Source organism: Calidris pugnax, unplaced genomic scaffold, assembly GCF_001431845.1.
Source record: "Calidris pugnax isolate Ruff unplaced genomic scaffold, ASM143184v1 scaffold9, whole genome shotgun sequence".
NCBI lineage: Eukaryota > Metazoa > Chordata > Aves > Charadriiformes > Scolopacidae > Calidris > Calidris pugnax.
Genome location: NW_015090778.1, coordinates 2,251,599 through 2,276,899, shown reverse-complemented (window position 1 = coordinate 2,276,899; position 25,301 = coordinate 2,251,599). Strand labels below are relative to the sequence as shown.

The following is a 25,301-nucleotide window of genomic DNA, read 5'->3' as shown; positions in this document are numbered from 1 at the left end:
CTGGGACGCAAATCTGAGCCCTGGCATAAGAGTCCAGCAGAGGAGGAAATCTTGCACACAAGAATATGATTTTGCATTAGCTTCCCCAAAGTGGTTTGCTCTGGGGAAGCAGAGAGTAACATGCGAGTGTGAGATATATATATATATATTTTTTAATCCAATTTTACAGCTCATATAAGAGACCTCTAGCTAAAAAGGGTGAGGACTGGATTCCTGTTACTGAATTAGCAGCTATGTATATTTGGCTTAGTGTCAGGGTGATGTCCTACATCATTTCCCTGACAGCTAGATTTTTGTCTTGTGTCAGAGCTCTCTTTTGGCTGATTTGTGACAATTTCTGGGCTGTCCTCTGACTGAAAAAAATCCATTCGTGTGTGTCTTACATATGTATTTAGGCCATGTTAAGTTTCCATAAATGGTCTGCTACTGAGACATTGGGGAGTGCAGGGCTGTTAACAGAGCAGGACTGGAATCAAGTGGTCCTTGGGCATTGTGAACTGCTGCCCGATCTGTCGGCCTGGCTAAAGAAAACATTTTCTTCCTCATCCCTTTCTCTCTTTCCTTGTACTGGTTATTTTTAGAATCTCTGCACCTCTGCATGTCAGTTGCGAGAGCTGCGTTGCAGTAGATGAAAGTACAGGCCAAATAGGTTCAAACCAGCCAGGCTTGCTGTTTCTAATGGGTTTTATGTAACACTGCATAAGGCATTTACTTCTTTTCATATGTTCATGATACATGCCAGCTACCCACTGTACTATTGTCCAGTGCCTGAAGTGGAATAACATTTTATTTTTCAGTAACAAAAATAGGTCCTTCACACAGGACCTATTTTAGAATAGATCTAGGGACAGAGAAGCATTTGCTTGACCTCTTAGTGGCTCTTGAAGTGCTGTGATTGCTGCAAGTGCTTTAGTTTATACAACCCTATGTATGCACACAGATTTGTATTCATTGCTGCAAAATCTAAGTGACTCAGCCAGCATGAACTTATTTTCACTGTCCTGGGGGTTTGGGGAGTGGACATGTAACAAAATTAATGACCTGGCCATAATGAAACTCTGAGTCTGTGGCAGAGTTGATAATTTAATCCAGGTCTACTGAAAGCTGAGCTACTCTTTCAAGAACTGAGACTTGCTTTGTATGGAAGGAGGTGTTGGGATGAGTGTGTATGTGTGTGCCATCCAGACCATTTCAGCACAGAATTAACCTTACTAATTACTTGTCCCCCTTCCTTAATTGAGTATTTACTTAACGTTTGACCTCCTTTAATGTACTTAAACAGTCAGAGTTGGCTTTCCGTAGGAGTTCAGTCTGCAGCTCTTTATTCAGGCGGAATTCCCTTTGTACCAGTTATGCTCACTCTGGAGCAGGGCCAGTAGCTCTTACCCAGGCTAAACCATGGCATTTTAGACAAGGAGCAGATTTCTTCCATCCTTGCCAATAAAAGTTTTACATGCACTTCAAGAGTTTTGCTTCAGCGAGGACAACAGCAGCATCCGGGGTGGGAGGAGGCAAGAGGTGTGTGGGGGGAGCGGGGAAGGTCTGCTTGTTTAAATGACAGAGAGTTGTTCCTAAGTTCAGCAAGGATGAGAGAAAAACACATCAGGAATTGTATAGAAAACTCATATTCTCTGGAGATATTTTTCTGGTGTCACAGACTCAAGAAGCTTGGAGCACCCTGCTGTATGGATGCTGGCTTGATGCAGGCAGGCAGGCAGTGCCAGTGCAGATGAGATCTGACTACACTTAGTGTTGCTGTGTCTTTTAGGAAGAGAAATCCCTCTCCCCTCCCTACTTTTATTTCCAATTCCTTTGCTTTTAAAGACTCAGAGTCTCACCTTCCCACCAGGGGCGGTTTCCTGGCATTATGGACTTGAGTGATGCTTTTTGTCTCTTCTGAAAGAAGTTGCTGGTGTTGGGGTTTTGAATGATAAAGAAGGAAGACCCTGGGGCAGTAAATGCCTCAGCTATGTTTGCTAACTTCCACAGATGAGCAGTCAGTGTTTGCAGCTTAAACTACCATGAAAGGACAACAGGAAGAGAGTGGTTTTTTTGAGAATAACATCATATTATATTCTTCCCTGAGCAGATAATTTATTCAAGGAGTGACAGATTGTCTAGTCTGTTTGAGGCACTGGCCTGCGACTCGGATCTAGCTGTGGTTGCCACAGATTCCCTTTGCTGTCAATATGTAGTGTATCCAAGCATAAAATGAACCGTCAGACCACATCTTAGAGATGCTGTGTTAGTTTTGAATGGCCAGCGTGAGAAGCCTTGAAAAGCTATTGCTTGCACCTGCATACGTGCTCTTAAGGCTTTGGTCTGCAAGGCTTTAATTCAGCATGCTATATTAGCACTAAATTTATATCTATATGATATGACCAGTAAGATATTAATAGCTCACATAGCAAGTACCTTTTGGAGCAGGCGTCGGCTTTCCTGTTTGAATCAACTGAGTAATTGATCCTGGAGTACAGGCACAGGAAAATGCTTGAAAACCAGATGTGAAAGGCTAGAGCTGACTGAAAGGTCAAGCATACAAGAACGTAAAATTTACTTAGAGAGATAGTGCAGGAAGGAAATGTCCTAGAAACAGAGTATCCCATGTTAGGGAGAAAGTTTTTTCCAGTGCCAAGAGAAACAAAAGAAAATCATGATCAGAGAAACAGTTTTTTCAGGAGTTTGACACTGAAAAAGTGAGTCTGCAGTTTGCAGCTTCTTCCTGATCCATAGCAGAACTTCTGGCAGAGCTCCATAAAGCTGCAGATCTCTGTCAAATCCCTTGGTAAGTCTCACTTCTCCTGCTGAGTGCTGCTGCTTGCGAAAAGCTTCACCAAGGGTGAAAAGGGCTTGCTATTAATTGGCTTATTCTCGCTGCTGATCCTGCACACTGACCAGAAGGTGTCTGGGTCAATGGAGAGGTTCCTGTTCACTTCCTTGGGCTTTGGCCGTGTACCACAGTGGGCCTGTGCAGGGTTGCACTTCTGTTACTGTGGATTCATCCTGGCCATTTGCCTCTCGCTGTGTCCCAGGCTTCATGATTGTCCCTGGAGTGTGGCCTGTCTGCTGTAGTCCCCCAGCAGGGCAGTCAAGGCTTGGTGGGGATCTCTTAACCCGCTGGAGGTTTGTCTGTCTTCCTCTGGTGCTGACACTGAAGGCACTGGTGAGGTGGGCAGCACTTCCGTAGTTCCCAACCCATGGCATCCTCCCCAGCGAGCAGGCCTACAATGAGCTTTTGGTTTTGTGCAGCTTTAGGCTGAGGTTTGTTGGTGTAAGACTTTCAGAGTAGAAGTTTGCGGCTTCCTTTGATCTCAGTACTTGCCATTCATCTTCCCGAGTCCTTTGTTCATCCACATTCCCTAAAGTTGATAGTAACAAAGACACAAACATTACCTTCTAATATTTCTTCCCTTTGTAAGAATGTTACCTTCTGTTTCTTTGGCATGGAAATTGACCTCCGGCTGGTGCTAATGCTTCCATTCAGTGGTGCACCATTCAATGTGCACTGTGCTCTAAGATTCTTCTTTTGTTTAATTATTATTATTTGTTCACTTTTATCCCAGACAAAGCATGTGCTAGGGCAGCAGCCTTTAAAAGGCCTTGCTATCGTTACCTGCAAGTGTGGCAGTAATTCAGTTACTGCACCTTTCCATAATTCTCACCAGTGGAGCAGTGTAAATAAACAGGGAGCAGTGAGACACAGGATGGGAGCCAGAAGTAATTTAGCCACAAGAGTTTATCATCAAGATACAAAACTCTCTGGAGCAGGGGAATCATCTCCATTGCCATCTCATGGCTCTCTGACTGCTGGCCAGATAGATGGTGCCCTTGCTTTTTCACTGACAAAACAGTCCTTTTTGCAGAGCCTCGCTGCTTCCCCTGGTCTCATTGCTGGATGCAAAGTACATGAAAGAGCTGAGTTGATGCTGTTCGAAAGAGACATGGAGGGTATGCAGGGGGGGTTCAGGAGGACACCAAAGATATCTGCACAGAGAGATATATTGGGCAGGCTCTGGTTTGGTGGCTGTGTGAGAGCCATTTGCAGGGCTCTCCTGATGATCCCTTTAAGGAGGGACTCCTGTTACAAAATGATTTTGCTCTTCACTGTAAACTCTGGGCAAGAAGTAATGCATCCTGTTCTGTGGCTCCTTGTGCCTTTTGAGTCCAAATAAGCAATGGAGGTGATGAACTCTTGTTTCATGAGATGTGTGGAAAGATACCCTTTTTGTGCAAGTTTGGAACAACAGTCTGTACCGGTATTTCTGGACTTTAGGATGACAGTCCAAAACCAAGAGTGCACTGGAGAAAAACACACAGCTGCTGAGACCAACAAGTATGAAGGTTTAAAAACAGGTGCATATTTGTAATTCTCAACACTTCACTTTTGTACTGGTCCTGCCTAACAAGGCTTTTGACAAAACTGTAAAGATGCTTGTTGTGGACCAATGAAGGTGGATTATGTGCTGTAGTATAGGGAGTCCTGACTGCTGGACCATATCTGAATGATGGTGTTTACTGGAAAGTGATATCCATTCTAGAGAAGGTTAAACTCCTGGTATGAGACAGGTTCAATTTAAGTCCCACATCATAATGATGACTTCCAGCATCTCTCAAATAAGTGGCTAAGTGTTGTTTGCCAAGGTTTAAAAATTTATTGCAAAAGCACTTTTCAGAGTTAAATATCTCCCTGTGGTTTTGGTGATTTATAGATTTTATAGCTATTAAGTTCTTGCAGCATGACTTTCTTTGTATAATATAGTACAAGTGGTTCCTGCGTCAAATCCATTGCTTCTGGCTTTGCTCAAGGTCAGGTTCAGTATGATGCTAAAGGAGCTGTTTCCCTGTCTTATCTGCTTCCCTCCCCTTGTTAACCCTGTCTAGCATTGTGTGAGCTTTTAATGATGTGATGGCTCTATGGTTGCCTCACCACCTCTATACCCTCCTCACTGCTTCCCCACCTGGGTGGAATTTGGTCATTTAATGACAGTGCATCAGTCTTCATTTGTGAGAAATGTGAACTCACACCTTGAAAGAACAGCAAGGCTGAGCTGTCATGAGGTGCAACGTTTCATTGTGACTCAACTTAGATATCTGTACTTGAGGCAATTGCCCTGTTCTAGATCACCTTTCATCCAAACTGTGCCCAGAGCACCACAAAGGGTCTCCAAGACCACTTCCACGTTTCCCACGTCTGGCAGGCTGTGCAGCTCCAGCCCACCACAGTTATGAAGAGAACTGTAGAGAATTGTCCAGCTGGTGGGAGACATGGTGCAGTTTGTCCAGGACATTGTGTTTGTCTCTGGCCCCTCCAAGAATCGGCATTGGCAGGATGCCCATCTCTGTAATACCTGTACACGTGGCCTGTGAGGTTGTTTTTTTCTACCCTTACAAAATGTGCATGGATCCTGTCCAAACCAGTACAATTAAGCTGTTCAGCAGGTCAGTCTCCAAGGTGGGTGCTGCAGTGGGGGTAGAAGTGCCTCCCTGCTGTTACTGAGACAACAGCTTGTTTTTCCTTTGGCGATTCCCCAGACCAAGCTGCAGCCCTGAGGTTCCCCACCTCCCAGAGTCACAATCTTCATAAAGAGATTTTAAGAAATATGTAGAAAAAGACACCCAGTCCATGAGCACGTTAGGCAGAATCAGTCCGTCAGCCCTTTCTGCGGGGACCCCTCGTACACCAGCCCACAATCAGCAGTGTCAGATTGACACTGCCATCGCTACACAGATGTAAAAGTGTCCAGCTGTTTAACTTGAGGTGGTTACAAACCATGAAACTGTCTACTCCATGGTGAGGAAACCGTCTACTCACTGCCCAGTGAAGATTCCTTTATTGATCTAGTCCAGTGAAAGGTGTTCTCAGAAGGCTCCTTTTTTTTTCTTTCAGGCTTTCAGCCTCCCAGCTCATGTTTCATACATCTACCTTTGCTACAGAGCTTTGCTCAGCCTTATCACAGAAGGATAAATTACATCCCTGTTACTGTAACGAGTGTCTTCTGAGCATTTGCAGATAACGCCCATCAGAAATGGTGCCCCTGGAAAAGCAGGAAGAGTAACCTGTGGTTTCTTTTAGCTGGTACGTGTCTAGCTATTAGCGGTGGACTGGCTTCTCAGATCCAGCACTGCAGTGAGATGCAGTTGGGTGAGGGCTTTGCAGTATAAATCTATTGCAATTTCTGCATTCTCGCACCTCTTGGTTCTAACTCTTCCAAGACATCTTTATGTTGGAGGAAAATAGACACAACCAGAGTTTTGGCAGGTTGAAAGAAGGCAGCAGCAGAAGCTCTGAGTATTTGCAAGAAATTGCACTGTGGGAAGTCTGGCAAATACACAGTAATCAGTTTTTGCCTACTTAACCATTTCACAGGGGATCAATAAATTGTCAGGCGTGTTTAAACTGATTACTCTGAAGCAAAAAAGAGCCTGTGAACTGAAAGGCCAAGAAGGGGGTGTAAGCCCCTATTCTGATTATTAAAGGGACTCAGCTAGTTTAGGAATAATGTTTCATGTATGTGTTATACCTGGAATTGGGGTGAGGTACAGTGAAAAGGATAAACCAGGACACTCTCCTCTGGTATAGATGCTTCAAAGCAGAACTGTATAGAGTCTGATTGGCAGTGGGTAGGGGACGTTCTACACCAGAGATAATAATTTGAGCTCCAGTGACCAATTCTTACCTTGTTCTTGGGGGTCCATCTCAGGAGAAGCTCTCCTGATTCACCGTAAACACTGCCTTTTGGGTTTTTACAGAGAAAGAATTAGTTGGTTTTGCTTTCCAAACAATTCGTTTTCACTGTCTGGGACTCTGTCATGATGTGTTGTTGTAATACCTACACAGAACTGTTTCCTAGCTGGAAAAATCAAAATAACTTTTTTTTTGTTTGTTTGATTTTAATGTAGGGAGGAATGAATTCACATACTGATACACAAAACATCAACAGATATAAAAAATAAATCAACATATACCACTGAGAGATGATAAATATATACACATTGACAGAAAGTGCAAGCTACATCCCTGCTAAAAGCTGATTGAAAAAGGCAGCAGTAGAAATGAGCAAGACCGAAACAGTAACTTCTTAAAAGGCTTTAGGAGGAAGGATGGCAGGAACAGACTTGTGCACTTTTGTGCTGTGCATACAGGCATGAATGGTCAGTACAGGTGGACAGAAATGCCTCTCTAATGACTATTATCTTGATTGACAGCTGGTCCTGGGACCCTGCTTACATGAGCCTGTGAGATGTGATTTTTCTGCTGATGGAAGTCATCACAGAACAATTCTTACCAAAGAGTAGTGTGAGCACAGGGCTAGTGAGTACCAGCTGAATCTCTGGCTCGTGAAGTGCTGTATTGTTTCTGTTTGATACTGGTTCTGTTGTGGGCTTGGTCCCTTTCAAAATCTGCCATACCCCCTTAGGCCCTGGGCCCAGCAGGGTCCAGCGCTCTTTACAGTCCATTTGTTTCTGAATATGAAGAGAAGGTAAAATCACAGGCCAGCAGAGAAAATTACCTTTGTGTCAGATATTATCTTTTCAATAGTGTGTACAGTAAGTTGAGATTATTTGGTCCAGTCCCTCGCTGAGATCCTTACAATACCAATTCTAATTGATAACAGTTGAATTGAGCACACTTCTAAAACACAAAAGTACAATTCCATTGTAGCTGTGCACCTTTATTTCCTTTTTCTTTGCATTAGGCTTTGGATCTTGCTTCCATTCAAACTTCTAACCATTAAGAAGTACTAATATCGACCAGACTGTAATGGCTAATAAGGATGCAGATTATAGAAAATTCTGTAACATGAAGCACCCTTGTACAGCTTCTGAGGCTGGAAAGAGCATGCATTTTCTATGCACACAGGCTTTGTATTTCATATATCCTTTTCTACACAAAAATTCTGGCTAATTATTATTCCTTCTAATGTCTTTCCCAGTGTAGATCAAAGAGCAATGTGGATTTCTACATGTGATCTTATACAGTGAGAATTTCCTCCTTTGCAGTTTGAATGATGTATTTCTGTATGGGGGAATTGCTCACGACATGGGAATGGGAGGTACGAGGTAGTTTCTGGGCTATTACATTGCCTGGAGCTGGCAGTTGTGACAAGGCACAGGGGAATTAGATTCACACTGCTGGCTGGGTGAGTGCTATGGTCGGGAATCTGCCTGCTTGTGCGAGGTGCTGCAGTAAGGACCCCTCCTTCCTTCAGCCCCTGGTAACTTTGCTCTTGGTGGGGTTCGTTGCTGTCCTCTCTCAGCATTAGCAGTCCTGACTCTGCCACTGCTGTCACAGCCTGCTTATCTGTGCTTCCCTTGTCTTGACGTCAGAGGAGTCAGCTGCTGTTCAAACCTGTCAACCTCATTTCAGGCTCGGTAATTAGCGTGTAGTACTTACCACACACTTCCTCCTCTCTTTCTTTGGGGAAGGACGTTATCTCCCAGCCACACTTTTCTGAAAGGTTAAGCATCTTTCTCTTCAACTAAGTGGAAGATTGTTCCTTTAATCATACCTTTCTGCTTGATGTTTGTCATCTTAACTAATGTGTGTCTTCCTGTGCTGGATTCATTCAGTACTCGTTTCTCCCAGGATTTGTGTCAAAGCATTAATTTGCCGTGAAATTTCTTTCATTCAATTTTATTTCAGGACTGCTGCTCAGACATTTGCATTTGAGATCAGATCTCAAGACCTACATTTCCTCTGTATCTGCGAGCATTCCAAAAGCTGACCACATTCCCTTTTAACAGCTGGGTTCAAAACTGGTTTCAGGAGACCAGGCTGAGAGGGCTGAGAATGCCCAAATTCTCAGTGACCTGGGCAGGTCCCTGGCTGGCTCTCAGACCGCCATCTACATTGTTTTTGACAGTAGATGTTGTGTGTGAAATGCAGTGCTTTGTTCTGGTTGCGTATTGTTTGGTTAGTTTTATGCATTAAGGAGAGAAATTAGCAATGAAAGCATGCAATCAAGAGAAGTGACTGTAAGTGTGATACTTCCTTTGCGGTTTTGAGGCTGGAAATCCAACCTGTAAGGATGTCACTGATAGAACTGGGTGATACCATATTTCAGGAGTTTGCCATTGCACTTTCAGTTATGTTTTTGACCTGTGAATCAGAGATGAACAAATGGAGTGCCATCGTGTTTGGCAGAAAAGTGTCTTGTTCTGATTTTGCATAAACTGTGTTGTCTGGAGTCGCTGCCCAGGTTTCAGCACAAGCCTGGAGCACAGTTGTAGTGGTGGCACTGGCAGTAAGCTTTGGTTTGGTGCATTTTGTGCAGCTTCTGTTTGGCTTTGGGCACTGTGTTTTCAGTGGTACAGGGGATGTCTGAGCTGCACACTGTGACCTACCTGCCAGTCATGGTTCAGACTTGCTCTGTTCTCCCCAACCTCTTCAGCTTCTTCCTGCTGGTCTTTGGTATTTTGTTTGTTCTTTGCATATGATGACACCTCAATTAAAATGTGACTGCATGTGTCAGCAAGGAAGGCACTGAGAAAGTGTTGGCTGATGAGCTGGCACTCTGTGCCCCACCTCTCTCCCCAGTTTTACTTCAAAAAAGGATAATTATGCCTGGAGTAGATCCCATTTGGCTGATGTCTCACAACTGGAAGCCATGAAAACCATTATTCTGTGTAAGTTCCCTTTATGTACTGTTGGGAATGATCACACACACCACAAGCTACAGAGGAAGAATATTTTCTCTGAAAATGAATCTATGCTGTATAACTTGCAAATAAGCCTAATGTTACCCAAACATATTCTTCCTTGTTCTTTAACGGCAAAGCATGCTGCACCCACATGACCAATTGCCTAATGCATCTCTTGAGATCTAACAATTTTATGCTATGTTTGACTTATGCTAATGAATGAGACAATAATGGGCTGTGCTTCATTTCAGCTTGTCACAGCTTTTGCTAACAGCCTTGTTTTCCAGGCAGCCTTGGTTTCAGTTCTGGTAGAAGTGGAGGAGAAGGTGTTAATGCAGCCCTGCTTATTTTAGTGAGTGAGTGAATCAGTGGTTTTAGGAAAACAGTTCAAGACATTAACCCTTTGTTTCCAGAGTAACACAATAAAATTACTGTAGAGTGAACAGATGGCTCTGGCATATTTTTATCCTTGCTCTCTGTTCCCATGGTATTCCAGACTGTGTGGGATTCCCCATAGACTGTTGTAAGATTTGTGGACCCAGCCAAATGTCTTGTTTTGCAACACAGCATCAGAGGGAAGGAGGGAAACGGAATCTTGTTCAAATCAGCTCTTTTTAAGTAACTTTAAATGAGAGGTTCTCACATATGGGATGATGGATGGTGGGGGAGTCTGTAGAGAGATGTTAATCTTATGATTGTGGTCCCTGCTTATTGTCAGCTGCTACATTACATTAGGAGGAACAAAATAAATGAGAAATACTATTCTAGTGGTATTGTCTGTACAAGCAATCGATGCATCCAAAGGTGTAGATTGCAGAGGAAAGACTCACCAGGATTTTGGTCATCTCTAGATTGCAGATAGGATGGGGAATGTAGTTTCTGTAACTGAGAACAGTCTCTTTGGGACATGCACTCCAGGGAAGTTCTGAAAACTTCTTAATTCCAGGCAATGATCCTTTCTTAGGTGTGGTGAGATTCAGAGCTATTCACATGTACCCCGTTTCAAAGTTTATTGGTGATTCTCTTTGGCCATAAAATGTTTTGTTTGTAAATACAGATGTTAGCCAGTGAAGTATATGGTGCAAGAGAAGGGGTTCCTTAGGTGTAATAACTTCTGGGTCTCAGCTATGGTTAGAAATCCTAACTGTAAGCATGTTAATGGCTAAATCTGTGTATGTGGTATCGGAATAATTTGTTGTTATCCCAAATTAGGTTTGTGTCATTGTGGATATTAAAGACTGCAAGTGATTTCTGAATAGAGAACAGCCTATATCTAGTGTTGTCAGTAAGGAGGCAAGGTGAAAAATTGCTGGTGTCTAGCTGGTTGTGGCCAGCTGCAGAGTTGACGTAGTGGGGGACCAGGACCTGCAGAGCAAAGGGAAAACAGGCTAGGGGAGAGGAGCGTGGTGATTTTTGCATGGCAAGGAATATTGAGCCACAGCAGGTGGAGTCCCTCTTGCTTTGTTACCCAAGGACCTAGACTGGGACCAGGGACAAAACAAACAGCCCGGTGCAGCTGTGAAGGTGACTTACTGAAGAGGACCCTGACTGAAGACCTCTTAACATCCCAGACCACATGGATACTAAAAAGGCCTGAACCCAGGGGCTGGCTAAAGAGCTGGGAGTGGGTCTCAGCACAGGTGGTGGCCACATGGCCTGGCACTGCTCAGCTGGCACAAGTCCTGCCTCTGCCTTTCAGATTGTGAAGGTGTAAACTTACACCCCTTCCCCAGATGCAAAAAAGGCCAGTCTGTTAAAACCTGGATGAGTGCACTTCTTCTGCTCCCTCTATAAATCACGTGTGAATCTCTCTAATTCCACCCTGCAGCATTTACATATTTAATCTCCTTTTGCTGTTTTTTGAGGTTTCTCACATATGCTTCTGCTTTGGGAGATCCTGCCCAAATGTCGCTCCTGCAGCACAGCCTGACCTTTCCTGCAAGTGCTTGTCTTGCCATTCTCACAGCTCCCAGGTGTTCCCAGCTCACAGTTCGGTGTGAGACGTGCTCACAGACTCCTGCAGTATGAAGGCAAACTGCTGAGATGAGTTGTTTATTTCAAATGGCATCTTCTGGCTGGGACTTGGATCCTGCTGTAAGATTTCAGTGGATGGAGCCAGTGTGGGGTCCCTCAGAACTCAATTACATCTAAATCTAACAAATTTTCTCTGTGTTAACAAAATCTCTTCTGTGCTGGTCAGTTTTTGAAGAAAATTGAGGTCAGTAGAGGTCTGAGTTTCTTCTTGCCTGGAAATGGAAGCAGGATTCAGTTCCAGTCAGAAAATCTTTGCTGGAAAAAAACCCCTAGCTGTTTTGGCAGCATCAGCAAGAGAGCTGGCCAGGAGTCATGAGAGGGTTCCTTGGCTGGGAGGTGCCTCTGTATTGAGGCTTGTATTCTCACTTGCAGAAGAAGCTCAGTTTCAATTAATCTCTTCTGAAGTTTGTCAATGACCTGTTCTTTTCTCTCCTCTTTCTCCACTCCCTCTGCTACAAAAATATTCATGTGAATGCAGGAAATATGAGGGGACCTTTCACACCTTCACTGGAGCAGATCTGGGAGATAGAAAGTTCTCTTCTCCAGTAAATTCAAAGCTGTCCCCACTTTTAGGGGTGTCTCTAGCTAACATAGTGAGAAACTTTGGGCCGAAGAAATTGAGGAAATGCATTTCCTAGATGCTGAGTTGGGTGACTTTGCCAAAACTTCAATCTTTTCCTCATACCCAAATGGCACCAAAATCAAAAAGGTTATAGTATTTCAGCAAGCTCACTGCCTCTGCCTGCTTCGCTAGTCTTGTAAGAGTTAAACCAAAATTACTAGATCCAAAGAAGAACACCCTCATCCCCTTGTAATTTTTAGGACACTGAATTCATTACAAACACCAGGTCTTCTGAAAACTTTAGACTTCAGGGTTGTGTGGCAGGGAACCATTTGAAACCCCTGTTGAAGGAAGTGAGCAAAGGACAGCATGTTGACACTATCTGCAGGCACAAAAATAGCCAGTGAATACTGGATTTAAAACCCTTGCAGGTAAATTTTTGAGCAACCCCTGGGCTGACTGTGGGTTTCCGCCTTGGCTTTGCTGACACCAGGATTTCACCTCTGCTCTCCTCCCATGTCTGGATTCAGCTGTGTTATCAGTTCTGGCATCCGGCAGATGGTTCTGCAGCAGCCAGGGTCTCTAACTGTTAAGCCTTTTCATTTAGTTACTTCTCTGTCTTCTTTGCTGGGTAGGGCTTAGTCTGGCAGATTTTCTACTGAGACTGATCAGTCTCTGTTTAGAGCTGGGTTGTAAATCATTTACTCACAGCCTTTGAGCTGAGAATCCAACCTTTCCTGGTTCCTGACCTACGCCAGCCTGCTTACCTACGTGTGCACCACAAACTCTCAGCTCCTCACTTCTGTGTTGCATCCAGAACTTATATTTTGAACCAGAGGTTCTTCTCTAGTGGAAGAATATTCTGCCTCACTTTATTGTCCGCTGCTTTGTACTGCTAATTCCGGCTCATTAATATGCATCTCTGCCTTGGGCAGTTTTGATTTCAAAATTGTTTCTTCACGCTGAACCGTGTCCCTTTATTTTCATTGTAGAGACTCTTTAAAGTGTTCCTAGCCTGCTCTTACATGTCAGAAAGCAGCAGGGGGGCAAACATCTCTGCAGCGCAGTCAGTATAGCTGGGAAACCCAACAGAGAGGAGGCAAATGCTTTGGCTGAAGTGACCTGTTATGACAATGGAGAAATATGTTTGCATTGAAAGGATAATCACCCATGCATCCAGGCAAGTTAAACAATAGAGACAGAGAGTTTGGTTTTCTCTGATTGTTTCCCAAAGCAAAAATGATTTATGTCTTCTCTCTGAGACTATTGGATGTCTACTGAGGGTTCATTAGAGAGACCCTTGCAGCTGCCAAAAGAACCAGCTAGATTATCGAGCCTGCAGCTAATTTTTTCTGTCCTTGTCCTCTTCCTACAATGAAGAACTAGCTTGCAATCCAGACCTTGTTAGTGCTGTCCCACATGGTGGGGAACTGCTCTGTGCAGCAATGCAGAGAAAAGTGTCTGTCCCCAGCCCAAAACACTGTCTCTAGCTCATCGTGATGGCTTATCATGTTAAGCTCTGGAGAGCACAGTATGTTCCCTGTGCTGCCTGTAGGTATCACAACCTTCACGTGGTCATTTCAGCACTGAATCATGGCACCAGTTGTGTTGGCAGTGCTGTGTCCCTTGCGGTGGGACCAGCAGAGGAGGCAGAGCCCAGCACTGTCTAGAGATGCAGGGGGCTCAGGAGTCCTGCGTCTTCCATGGATGCAAACACGGGCTGCGTCGCCTGTTCCACTACAGAGGCTGAGAGGCTGCTGCTCCCTCGTTTGCCAGCAGACTACCCTAGCTGTAAGCCCAGGGGGCTGTTAACTGCAAAAAATACTTCGATGTCACGCAGCCTGGCAGTTGGGCTGACAAGCCCTTAACGTTTCCGGAGGCAATAAATAAGCATTACAACTTCTGATTAATTGCTAGGAACCAGCCCTTTCTGAGAAGGAGGAGTAGGACATTATTTCTCTACAAAGTGAAGCAGAAGGATGGTTGGCGCAGTATAGATAGCAGAGAAGATTTAGGGGTGGCTGTGATGGCATAGTTTATTTGCCTACAGCTTCAAATTGAGCTTAATTTTAAGTAATGCCTTCAGTCTGGAATTAACTAGGAAGAGTTTCTTGCCTTATCCCAGAAAGCTACTGGAAAAAATGCATGATTGTGCACTTCAGGGTCGAAACTCTGTGCAAATATGGAGGGATTTATGTACAATACATGCATGTATATTAATGTAGAACTCTGTGCAAGTGCCCACCTAAATGTAGTCCCAGTTGATCAAAATCCTTGTAGTCCCTGACCTGTGCTGGGAGCTGTTGATCAGCGCTGGCTGAAGATGTGGCATAAATTCCATCAGGCTGCTCTGCAAAGTCTTCATCGTCTTCTGCACTGATGTCAGTTATTTGCATTATAAAATCTAATTTAAAACCTGCAAAATTAGATTTAGGGGAAACTGAACACTGAAGCACTTTGCTCAGGTGATAATTTCATTTACTGTTAAGACATTGCTTAGACCGAAATGTGAACATATTTTGTGTTCCTTCATAATACACACACCCAGGGATAAAACATCTAATTTAATTTGATTAAAAAATGTAATTGTATATGACTGAGCAACTGGTAGACTAAAATCATTGGATCAATTTTGAGAAATAAACGTTATGTGCCAGATTCACTGGGAACAGCCAGTGACACTACTGTGTTATAGCACAATATTAAATAGTGCAGAGGCTTCCCCGCTGGCTGCAGGAATCTGTACATTAAGACCTAAAGCACAATTTGTTGCCTCTTAGCAAGAGAGCTACAGAAAGCAGGATTCTCTAAAGCATCCCTGCAAGCATCTGAACTAGTATTTACTTACATTACAATGATGGGAGCTTGCCGTTTGTCAAAGAGAGTTATGGGCTGATCTTGTAACCTAGAAGACTGGTATGTGATTAGATTTTGTGGCTGTATCCATGAGGGGACAGATGCTCAGCTGGTGGCCACACCAAGGTCCTCATCAAAGGCTCTGGAACCAGGCTGAGTCACACCAGCTGACACATCTGCCATGTATTTAAGCTACCACAGTGGTCAGGAAGATTTTCAGCTGTAAATTCTTGCTGCCCCCAGCCTCAATAGCTTGTTCTATTATCTTGCTTTGAGTACACCCAAAACCAGTTTGAAGAAATGACTTTTTGCCACCGCTTCATCTTTCTGTAACATCTGTGTTGTTTGTGAAGGTGAACAGGGATAACACTGACCCAGCTTTCCTGTATTAAGTGTGTCTCTACTTAATTGGTTTCAGTAAGGATTTCCAGCTAGTCTTGTATGCATTAAATGCACACTACTTGTGAAATGGCTATGTTTTGGAAACAGAAACATGTCTTCTGCTATAAATTAATGGGGCTACAGTAATCGCTTGTGATACTAGAAGTAGGAATTTGATCATGAATCGCACAGTAGCTGAGAGCTGGGCTCTGCTGCTTGGCTGGCAGGACTGGAGCTGCTGAAGCCTCCTGCAATAAGAAAGTTTTAGGAAGATTTATAACTTGTCGTGGGCTCTGAACTCGTCATGCAGCTCCTTATTTGTTCTGCCTACATGAACTGACTTTTTTTGCCTCAGAAAAGGAGAGAGGAAAGGATTCAATGTAAGGATCAAGTTGGTCCTTTCACATTCGCATGCGCGCACATTAGTGCATTATCTGCAGGGCTTTAAGAAACTGCTAGGGTTTTGCTAGCATGAAAAAAAAAAAAACACACCAGAAAATTGAGAAACTGGGTCATCTGGATTCATTTGCTGCATTTCTTTCCAGCTGGGCTTTTGTTGCTGCTCAGACTGACATATCTGAGCTCGCATTGTAGTCACCAGGATTGTGCAGCATCCTACGTGCCTGCTGTCCTTGCCTCCTACGCTCATCTTGTTTATTCTCCAGGGTGTCTGGAGGGCCCAGATCAAGGTCAGTGTTGTGTTACAGCTGACTGAGATTGCTACGAGGAGCAAGAGGCTGCCTCTGCCTCAGCGAGGGTACCTGCTAGGTACAACAGGCAAAGGCACAGGGACACGAGGGGACTTACAGAATGTCACACAGCATATTTATCACAGAGAAAGGAACGGCCAGCTGCGGTCTTCCAGCACTGTGCCCACCTCCCTCGACTGTTCGCCCTCTCTTTCTTCTTGTTCAGCTGCTTGTTCTCTATTCCTTTATTCAAGACACAACAGTCTCCCAGTTCAGATTGCTTTTCTCCCTGTTCCCCAAAACCCTGCTGAAAAATCTGCCACACCTTTGGGGCAAATGCCGTTCTGGTGGCTGTGTTTAAATTTGGTGTAATCTCATTTTATGGTGAGTAGTGATCAGAAAGGCTAAACTGTGAGGCTGAGATTATAAGCAATAAGTATATTGCTTGTTTGCACAGTGTACTGAACAGAACCATTCTCTCTCTTATCACATGAATCTTTTAGTGTTGTTAACATACTTCTGTTTTCCTATACAAAACTTGTATTCTCTGTTGTGGTAAAGTTGTTTTATCCTAAGTGTCCAATGAGTTTTCTCTCCTATAGTCTGGATTCTTCAGGGAATGAGGCTAGTATGGGTTGTACATCTGTCCTTTCTCCTTTCCCAGTAACTTTTGATAAAAGGTATGGACATCACTAAAGTTTTACATTGCTGTGAGCTGCATACACAGCAAGGGCTCCTAGGGAAGCAGATTCTGTCAGTACCCTGCTCTAAGATGAGAGGCTAGGTCACAGATTAAGCTCTTGAGATCCACAGAGAAGAGTATTAATGTGTCCCAGCTGTGGAAGTTTTGGTCAGTGCACCTGCCTTACTTGGCACTAGATAATGCAATGATAAGACATGATTTATCCTTGTAGAATGATTTGTTGGCTGATTAAAGTGAATATTACAGGTCCTCTTCCACTTGGGGTCTTCTGTGGAAGATATACAGATGATACACCAAGCTCAGCACATATTTTATGATCTTTTCTTTTAGGTGGAAAAACTGGCCAAGTACTTGGACCCAAATGATTTGGGAAGAATCAATTTTAAGGAGTTCTGTCATGGAGTTTTTGCTATCAAAGGTATGTGCATGTTTCTTAAAAATAATCCACTTCAGTTCCACTAATGTTTCTCTGGTTGCAGAAAATATAATGATCAAAGACATTCTCTCTTTTGACTGTGGTTATTTGTAGTGACAGTAGGGCAACCCTGGGAACAGAGCCAGTATATTTTTCCTTTTTGTACATCTCATGTATCAATGGTGAGGAATGCTAGAGTTCCTACATCCATAGGTGCTTGTATTTTGGTTTACTGTTAGTTTTTCGGAACAAATATGATGCGGTTTGAAGAAAAATGTAGCAGAAGAAAGAGTAGCTTTGTGGTTGGCAAGTGATGCCAGAATCTAGTACTTTCGGGTTCTCATCTGGTTCTGCTGTTGATTTACCTAAGAAAGAGCCCTTGGGCTTTAGTTTCTGTACTAGGAGATGTAAGACTATTATACTCTTCTTGAGATATCTGCAAGGTATAGTTAATTCATGTTTTCAAAGTACTTGGGGACATGTATTGGAATGAAAAGGGTTAATTACAGGTTGGCCATGCAAGCCCTGGAGACCAAGACCAGGTAAATCAAACCCTCTCCTTTGCAAGGAAACACAGTCCTTGACAGAAGATGTGGGCGTTACTATGCTTTATAGCTTAGCCAAAGGGCAATGAAGCAAACAGTGAAGAAAGACTTCAGACATTTTTCTGCTGATTATTTTTCTAGTTTGCCATAGCAAAATAATCCAGCCTGTCGTTTTCCAGACACGTAGTATGTCCTTAGTAAAGTGCCAGAATGCTGTCACAGCCCAGAGACTTTACTTCAGGGACAGGGTGAATGTCACAGCAATCGTAAGAAGCCTCTGGAGATTCTGCTACGATGAGATTATTATGAAGCCATAATGATGCAAGAATGTAACACTACAGCAATTTTAATTAAAGTTTACAGCAGCCGAGGACAGTGTGTAATTATGTAAAATTACAGCAAGAAGCTGCTCTTAGTCCATGTTCATGGAGACACTTTCCAAGGTGATGCTGATGTGTTTGAAGAGAAGGCAACAGAAGACCCAGAAGGAAAGTTAATACATTAGTATATAGACACTAAGGTCTATACTGGAGGTTTTCCTTGTCCAGGAAATGCCATAGCAAAATGGGTTTTGGGTTAAATAAGACACAAGATCTTTAAATAATCTGATAGCCCTCAATAATTCACCTTCTAAAGATGTGCACAAATGCACAAAATATGATCGGGAAGGGATAGACTGACCCAGAAGAACATTTCTTCTGTAATAACTGTGCCCTGTTCACAGTGGGCAGTACCCTCAGTGAAGGAGTGGGCAGCTATGTTTACCTTACTGTGAGGGACAGCATGTGCATATTGACAGTTACCAGGGAGTGATGATGCCTTGGGAGTCTTCATCCTTGCTCACCTTGTGGGAACTGATGCGTGTATTCATATCTTAAGGTCTAGTCCTGGAAAGACACGACTGAATCAAACTCTCTACAATACTTTGTACTCCAACTTTATGAATACCTTAAAGCCCTTGTGTGGAGCATCTTATTGGTAGGATCCAAATCATATACTTGATGGATATTAGTATGTGTATGCGAACAGATACAGAGAAATCATCCAATTCTGCAGCATCACCTAGAGCTCTCTTAGCACATCATTAGCGTTGTCAGCAGCTACACAGAGTTTGTGCCAAGTGTGTATAATTGCAGGAGCAGTTTTATCTATTTCTGATAAGACATTGTTATGCATGCTTTCACAGCATCTCTTTAGAAAAACCAGTTCTATTGCTCACCTCACAGCATGGAAGTTTTATTGGTCTTTAGTTACCAGCCATGCTTTTCTTAAAAATTAAATTGTTCATATTAAAGTTCAGAAAGGGTATGTCTGCCTTTCAGTATCGAAAACCTCCACCATGTTGTTACCTCTCACTTTTCTGTGTAGCCACATCCCAAGGGTGGCAGCAGGCTTGTTATCAAACAAAAGCAGTTTGTCTTGGCAGCAGCAGATTATAAATATGATTCTTTGACATCTCAGCTTACTGCAATTGCTTGGAGCAATCAGATTAATAGAGCAAAATGAGATCCTACTATAAATCCAGAGTGTTTTTTCAGTAATGGAGCATGAAGCTGTGTTATTCTTAGCACTGGGAGCCAAATGTTTAAATTCAAGCTTTACTATCCTAATGCCTTACTGTATTTCTTATTTATGAGACTTCAAATTAATTTGTCTCATAGATGCTTGCCTTTTATAGTATACTGAATAATTTTTTTGCTGCACAGAGGTGATATAGTGGGTTTTTGGTAGTTCAGTGCCTGGAATTTGCTTAAACCATGAGGTTTGAACCATCTAGAACAATAGATTCAAATCTTGGTGGTAAAGAATTGACCTCTGATGAAGTCAATTTGAGCATTTCAGATCCAGGTATGGACCTTAGCAAAAAGCTAAACGTTGGAACCTGAAAAAATCCCAAACATCAGAGTTTTCAGTGTCTGCTCTGTATCTGGTTGGAAGCAGCTCCCAGTGCAAGAAGAAACCCCAAATCCTTGATCTAAAATTTGCAGCTTGGCCTCTCTCCTCCATAAACCAGAGCATTGTTCACTCTGTACAAATGAAGTGTTGTGTTGCTCTACAAGGTGGACATCGAGCCTTGCCTCCTCCTTAGTGGTTCTGATGTTGATAAACCTCGTGACATATGAGTCATTTAACCTTCACAGCAGCTGCTGGGACTATCAGGTGGAAAAGAAATAGTTGTCTTCAGCCACTGAGTAGGAGGAACTGGGGAAGGATATGCTGAGGAGTCTCACTAACAGCAGGGACCTTTGGAAGAGATGGAGAGGACTTTTTCAAGAGGAGGTACCTATGCTACAGGGAAGGAGTGTGTTGGAGGAGCTCACTCTCACGGTGTCTCTGGGGTGGAATACTGGACAGTCAGTGTGCTTCCTATTTATGGAAAGCTTTGCTTCCTTTTGCTGGTCTTTTGTGGATTAAAGGACTTTGCCTCAGCATCTGTGCTGAGCCCCTGCTGTCTAGGCTGCTTTCCCCGCACAATTAGGCTCTGCCAGAGCCAGGCGCAGGGTTGCCATCAAATTTAAAGCTGTGCAGCAATTTCATTGGAATGCCAGATATGAAGGTTTTACTTATGCTGAAGCTGCCCTCTCTATCTGCTCACTGCATGGCTTTATTTCTAATAACTGTATCAGTCTGGAGAGCAATTGCCATGAAATAACACCTGTACCCTCTTACCTAGCAGCTGTGTCAAAGCCAGCATAGCCTATGAAATGACACTGCTTAGAGACTTTGAGAGCAGCCAGAACATCACTCAAAGGCTGAATTCCCATTGATTTCAGCAGGGTCAGCATGGGATACATTACTGTTTGCTCAGTGGAGCCAATGACTGTTTTTGCTGCACTGAATTTATTGTACCGATGCAATAAATATTTTCTGCCTCTTGTAATACTTAAAGGCTTGAGTGGAACTGGCATTTCTAATGTGCTATGCAGGCTGGTGGGTTCCACAGCCAGACGTGTTTGCAGGACCAGGCTCTTGGTATGTTTAGCAGGCTCTAATTAAGTCTGACCTGTTCCTTCTATTTTAAGATTTCTGTTGTCTTTCCAATAGTCTCTCTGCTTTGATATTCCACTTTAAAAAGCCCAAACCCTGACAGATAAAGGGTGAGCTCCCCCTACTGACCTTGATGTTGCAGCTCACAGAGATGAGAGGGTACAGCACGAATACAAATTAATACATAAGTAAAAGATAAAGGCAAATGTAGGCTGACTTTATAGTTTATTTTAACAATGAAAACAATACTAACCACTGTGTACTAATTGGATGGTAATGGCTTTCATAATGGGACAGACTGAGCCACGTTAACACAGTGCATTTCTGGAATAATGAGTCTTTGTGCTTTAGCAGAATCGCTGTTTTTTCAGATGAAATCATACAGCCTGTTTTTCTTCTGGAGCAAGAGAGTCTTTTCCTCATCTTGTAGAAGCTTTAAGGACATTTAAGTTATGCTGTTACGACATTTGAAAATGGAAAAACGGAGAGTTGTAGGAGCTTCTTCATATTCATTAACAGTGTGGAAAAAGCACAGTTGTGAATTTATACGCTTCCCCGCCTGCAGCAACAGCAACCTTTGAATCTTCAAAATAGTAACACAGGCCATTATATGCCTTCAAAAATCCATCTCTGTGCTTCCCTGGATCTTTAGGCATCTAATTACTGCAGATGGCTGGAAAGCTTCTAGAAGCAGTCTTTATGTGAGCAGATAAAAGTTAAAAAGTAGGTATGTTTCTGCATGAGTCCCTAGCAATTTTGATGAAAATTCCAAGAATATAGATGTGCCCAAAACTTTAAAGAAATGTTCAAAAAAGGAGGTTTACTCATCTGGTAGCTCACTGTGACAGGTTATGTGGACTGTGAAAGAATATGAAAATAATATAGTATGAAATCCGATAGGGGGGGCTCTTGTAATACTTAAAGGCTTGAGTGGAACTGGCATTTCTAATGTGCTATGCAGGCTGGTGGGTTCCACAGCCAGACGTGTTTGCAGGACCAGGCTCTTGGTATGTTTAGCAGGCTCTAATTAAGTCTGACCTGTTCCTTCTATTTTAAGATTTCTGTTGTCTTTCCAATAGTCTCTCTGCTTTGATATTCCACTTTAAAAAGCCCAAACCCTGACAGATAAAGGGTGAGCTCCCCCTACTGACCTTGATGTTGCAGCTCACAGAGATGAGAGGGTACAGCACGAATACAAATTAATACATAAGTAAAAGATAAAGGCAAATGTAGGCTGACTTTATAGTTTATTTTAACAATGAAAACAATACTAACCACTGTGTACTAATTGGATGGTAATGGCTTTCATAATGGGACAGACTGAGCCACGTTAACACAGTGCATTTCTGGAATAATGAGTCTTTGTGCTTTAGCAGAATCGCTGTTTTTTCAGATGAAATCATACAGCCTGTTTTTCTTCTGGAGCAAGAGAGTCTTTTCCTCATCTTGTAGAAGCTTTAAGGACATTTAAGTTATGCTGTTACGACATTTGAAAATGGAAAAACGGAGAGTTGTAGGAGCTTCTTCATATTCATTAACAGTGTGGAAAAAGCACAGTTGTGAATTTATACGCTTCCCCGCCTGCAGCAACAGCAACCTTTGAATCTTCAAAATAGTAACACAGGCCATTATATGCCTTCAAAAATCCATCTCTGTGCTTCCCTGGATCTTTAGGCATCTAATTACTGCAGATGGCTGGAAAGCTTCTAGAAGCAGTCTTTATGTGAGCAGATAAAAGTTAAAAAGTAGGTATGTTTCTGCATGAGTCCCTAGCAATTTTGATGAAAATTCCAAGAATATAGATGTGCCCAAAACTTTAAAGAAATGTTCAAAAAAGGAGGTTTACTCATCTGGTAGCTCACTGTGACAGGTTATGTGGACTGTGAAAGAATATGAAAATAATATAGTATGAAATCCGATAGGGGGGGTTGGGGGGGTTTTTTTTGGTTTTTTTTTTTTTTCAAAACAAAGCTTTCCAAAGTGGAATATTTATGGTCTTCTGTTTCACTGGAGATATTTTTTTTTAATTTGGTTTTATAATTTGATTTAGATACTCCAAACAGATATATTTCTCACAAAATCAGTGCCAAGTTATGACCGTATCTTTTAATTAACTTTAAAATCTAATTTGCAGTCCCACAGCTGAGAATGGTACTGTACCAGCTTTGCCCTGAAGATCCAGTATGGAAAAAGAAATGGATACGTTGCAGTCATGTAAAAGGAATTTATCTTTATTTGCTAGGCACCAGTATTTGTAACATACACCAATACCTGCACTGGCACAGGAATTTCAGTAAAGCACTGCAGAAAACCTCAAAGTCTTGATGAATCCATTTAGGATTTAGCTATAGATCTCAAACTTCACAGTATGCCATAACTGGAGATGATTTGATGAATCTGTCCATTCTTTTAAGAGAACTTATTGACAGGAGCGGTACCTGTGATGGCTCCAAGGAGAAGGACTGTCACGGAAATGTGAAGAGCTGAGCTCTCCTGTTGTAAATTGTGCTACAGCTGTTTAATGAACTGAAGTTGGTTACTCAGAGTTTTCTAAGACTCAACTAAATTTTACTAAATACAGCCTGAAACCATAAATTAGTCTAATACACCATTAAAGATCCAAGGGTAGATAAAGTAAAAAGCTATTGCTCTTAGGAAAAATGCCAGGAACCAACTACACTCAATTAGGTAACCAGATTTGATTTCCTATAGTATTAAAATTGCTTAATTGCCTGTGAAAATTGTCTGATGCAGTATGGGTTAAATCTTCTTGGAGCATTTGCAGGAAATCAGTTTGCTACAATTGTGTTTATTTGTGGCCAGAATGTGTGTTTGGAAATGGACTGTTTGTTAGGGTATTAAAACCAGTTTTTTTTAAAAAGAAACTGAAGGTACATTTGTAAAACTATCCTGTAAGAGAAGTAATGTCTGGCCTGCTGAGTGAACTGAAAAATTAAAGGTTCATGTCTTCCCCTTCAGTGACTTGTAAAACACTTTCATCATCATGGCTTAGGACTAAAGATGGTCTGGTCCTGTGTCTGGACAGCCAGCACTGTGTTTTGAGAGTTTACTAGTATTAGCAAGGTACTTTCAAGAAAGGAAAAATCTTAGTTGGCTGTTTTTACAAAAAGAAAGGATAAATGACCTAGTGGTTTTGGTGCCACTTAAATTCTTGTTCTGTAGCAGACTTCTTCTGACAAGGGACAGGCCACTTGCCATTTTACTTGACTTTGTCCTGCAAAGTGCAAATAATTCCAAGCTCATATGCTGCTCCCTAACCCAATTCTGGCCAAATAAACTTTGTTTGCTTTTGCTTTTTTAATATTAGGATAAACAGTTTTTAACTCAGATAATTTTGACAGAGCAGACTAGAGAGTAACTTGGTGCTTTGTTAAACAAGAACTCACGCATGTCGATGTGTCTAATACTCCTCTCTCTACTGCCGCACTACGATTGCAGTGCAGCTAAGTCTCCTTGCCAAGTGCTGCCCAAAAATGTAGATGAGGAAATTTTCCCAACAAGGGAGAGAGAACATGGAGCACATTAATATCTTATGATACAAGTAGACATCCAAATGAAATAGCTCTAATCAACCATGTAAGTGGCTTTCAGTTTTACCGTTTCCTGGAAAATGAAGTTACAGCTATAACGTGATGTCTTAGTGCAGGATGTCCTTAAAGTAGCCACGAGGTATTCCTTTGCTTATTTGCAATGGGTTATTTATGGACAGATTCTAGCCTTGGGTTCATAATGCTGCACAGCTTGAAATATCCATCAGGGCAGTTCTGCAAGCCTTGGCAAGCGTGTTTCTCCTCAAGAATGGTACCGGTAGCAGAGCACACCATGTGTGCCAGACTAGACTGCTCCCCGTGCAAATTGTTGTCCAGTGCCTTAATATTACCATACTGAGATTTGCCAGAATAAACCTTGATTTTTCATTGTTTTGTGTTTGGACTGTGACACACTAACTTAGCTCACTGGCATTTCCCAGGCAGAAAGCCAAAATATATTATGGTAATAAGAAGATATATCCACAGTGTTTGAGTCACTTCAGTGTCCCCTCTTTACATTATGCCCCTTGTGTAAACCTCTTGGAGTGCTTGGAAAATTCAAATTATCATTTAGATAAGGGGAATGAAAGGTGAAATATATTAGCACTGTTGCAGAAAAATACTGAGTAAGAAAGCTGATGCATTTCCCAACAGCTTGCCAAAACCCACCTTCCTGGTGATAAGGAGTAGCCCAAAGAAAAGACCAGCACCACAGTCCTCCAGAGTTAAGAGATTCTGATTTGTGTCTTCACAGGGAAAGAGAGCGACAGAGGATTTATTCTTTAACCACAGTGCTTAACAAGAATAAGACCAGTGTCACAATCCTCTTGAAGCCAGTACCCATCTTTCCATTGATTTGATGGATGTTGGAACAGGTTCAGGTGTCTGCAACGTAGCGATCGTGTTTTAGTAATCTCAGGGTAAAAAGGCCACTC

General features: G+C 42.5%; 1 protein-coding gene across 2 annotated transcripts in view; it reads left to right on the top strand.

The window, feature by feature from the left end:
• Positions 1 to 25,301, top strand: part of RAB11FIP4 (RAB11 family interacting protein 4 (class II)) — a 127,331-nt gene that overhangs the window by 21,695 nt on the left and 80,335 nt on the right. For both annotated transcript variants that reach the window (XM_014952763.1, XM_014952757.1), the window contains exon 2: positions 17,198 to 17,285. In XM_014952763.1, the coding sequence (XP_014808249.1) occupies positions 17,198 to 17,285 (88 nt within the window). The remainder of the gene's footprint in view (positions 1 to 17,197; positions 17,286 to 25,301) is intronic.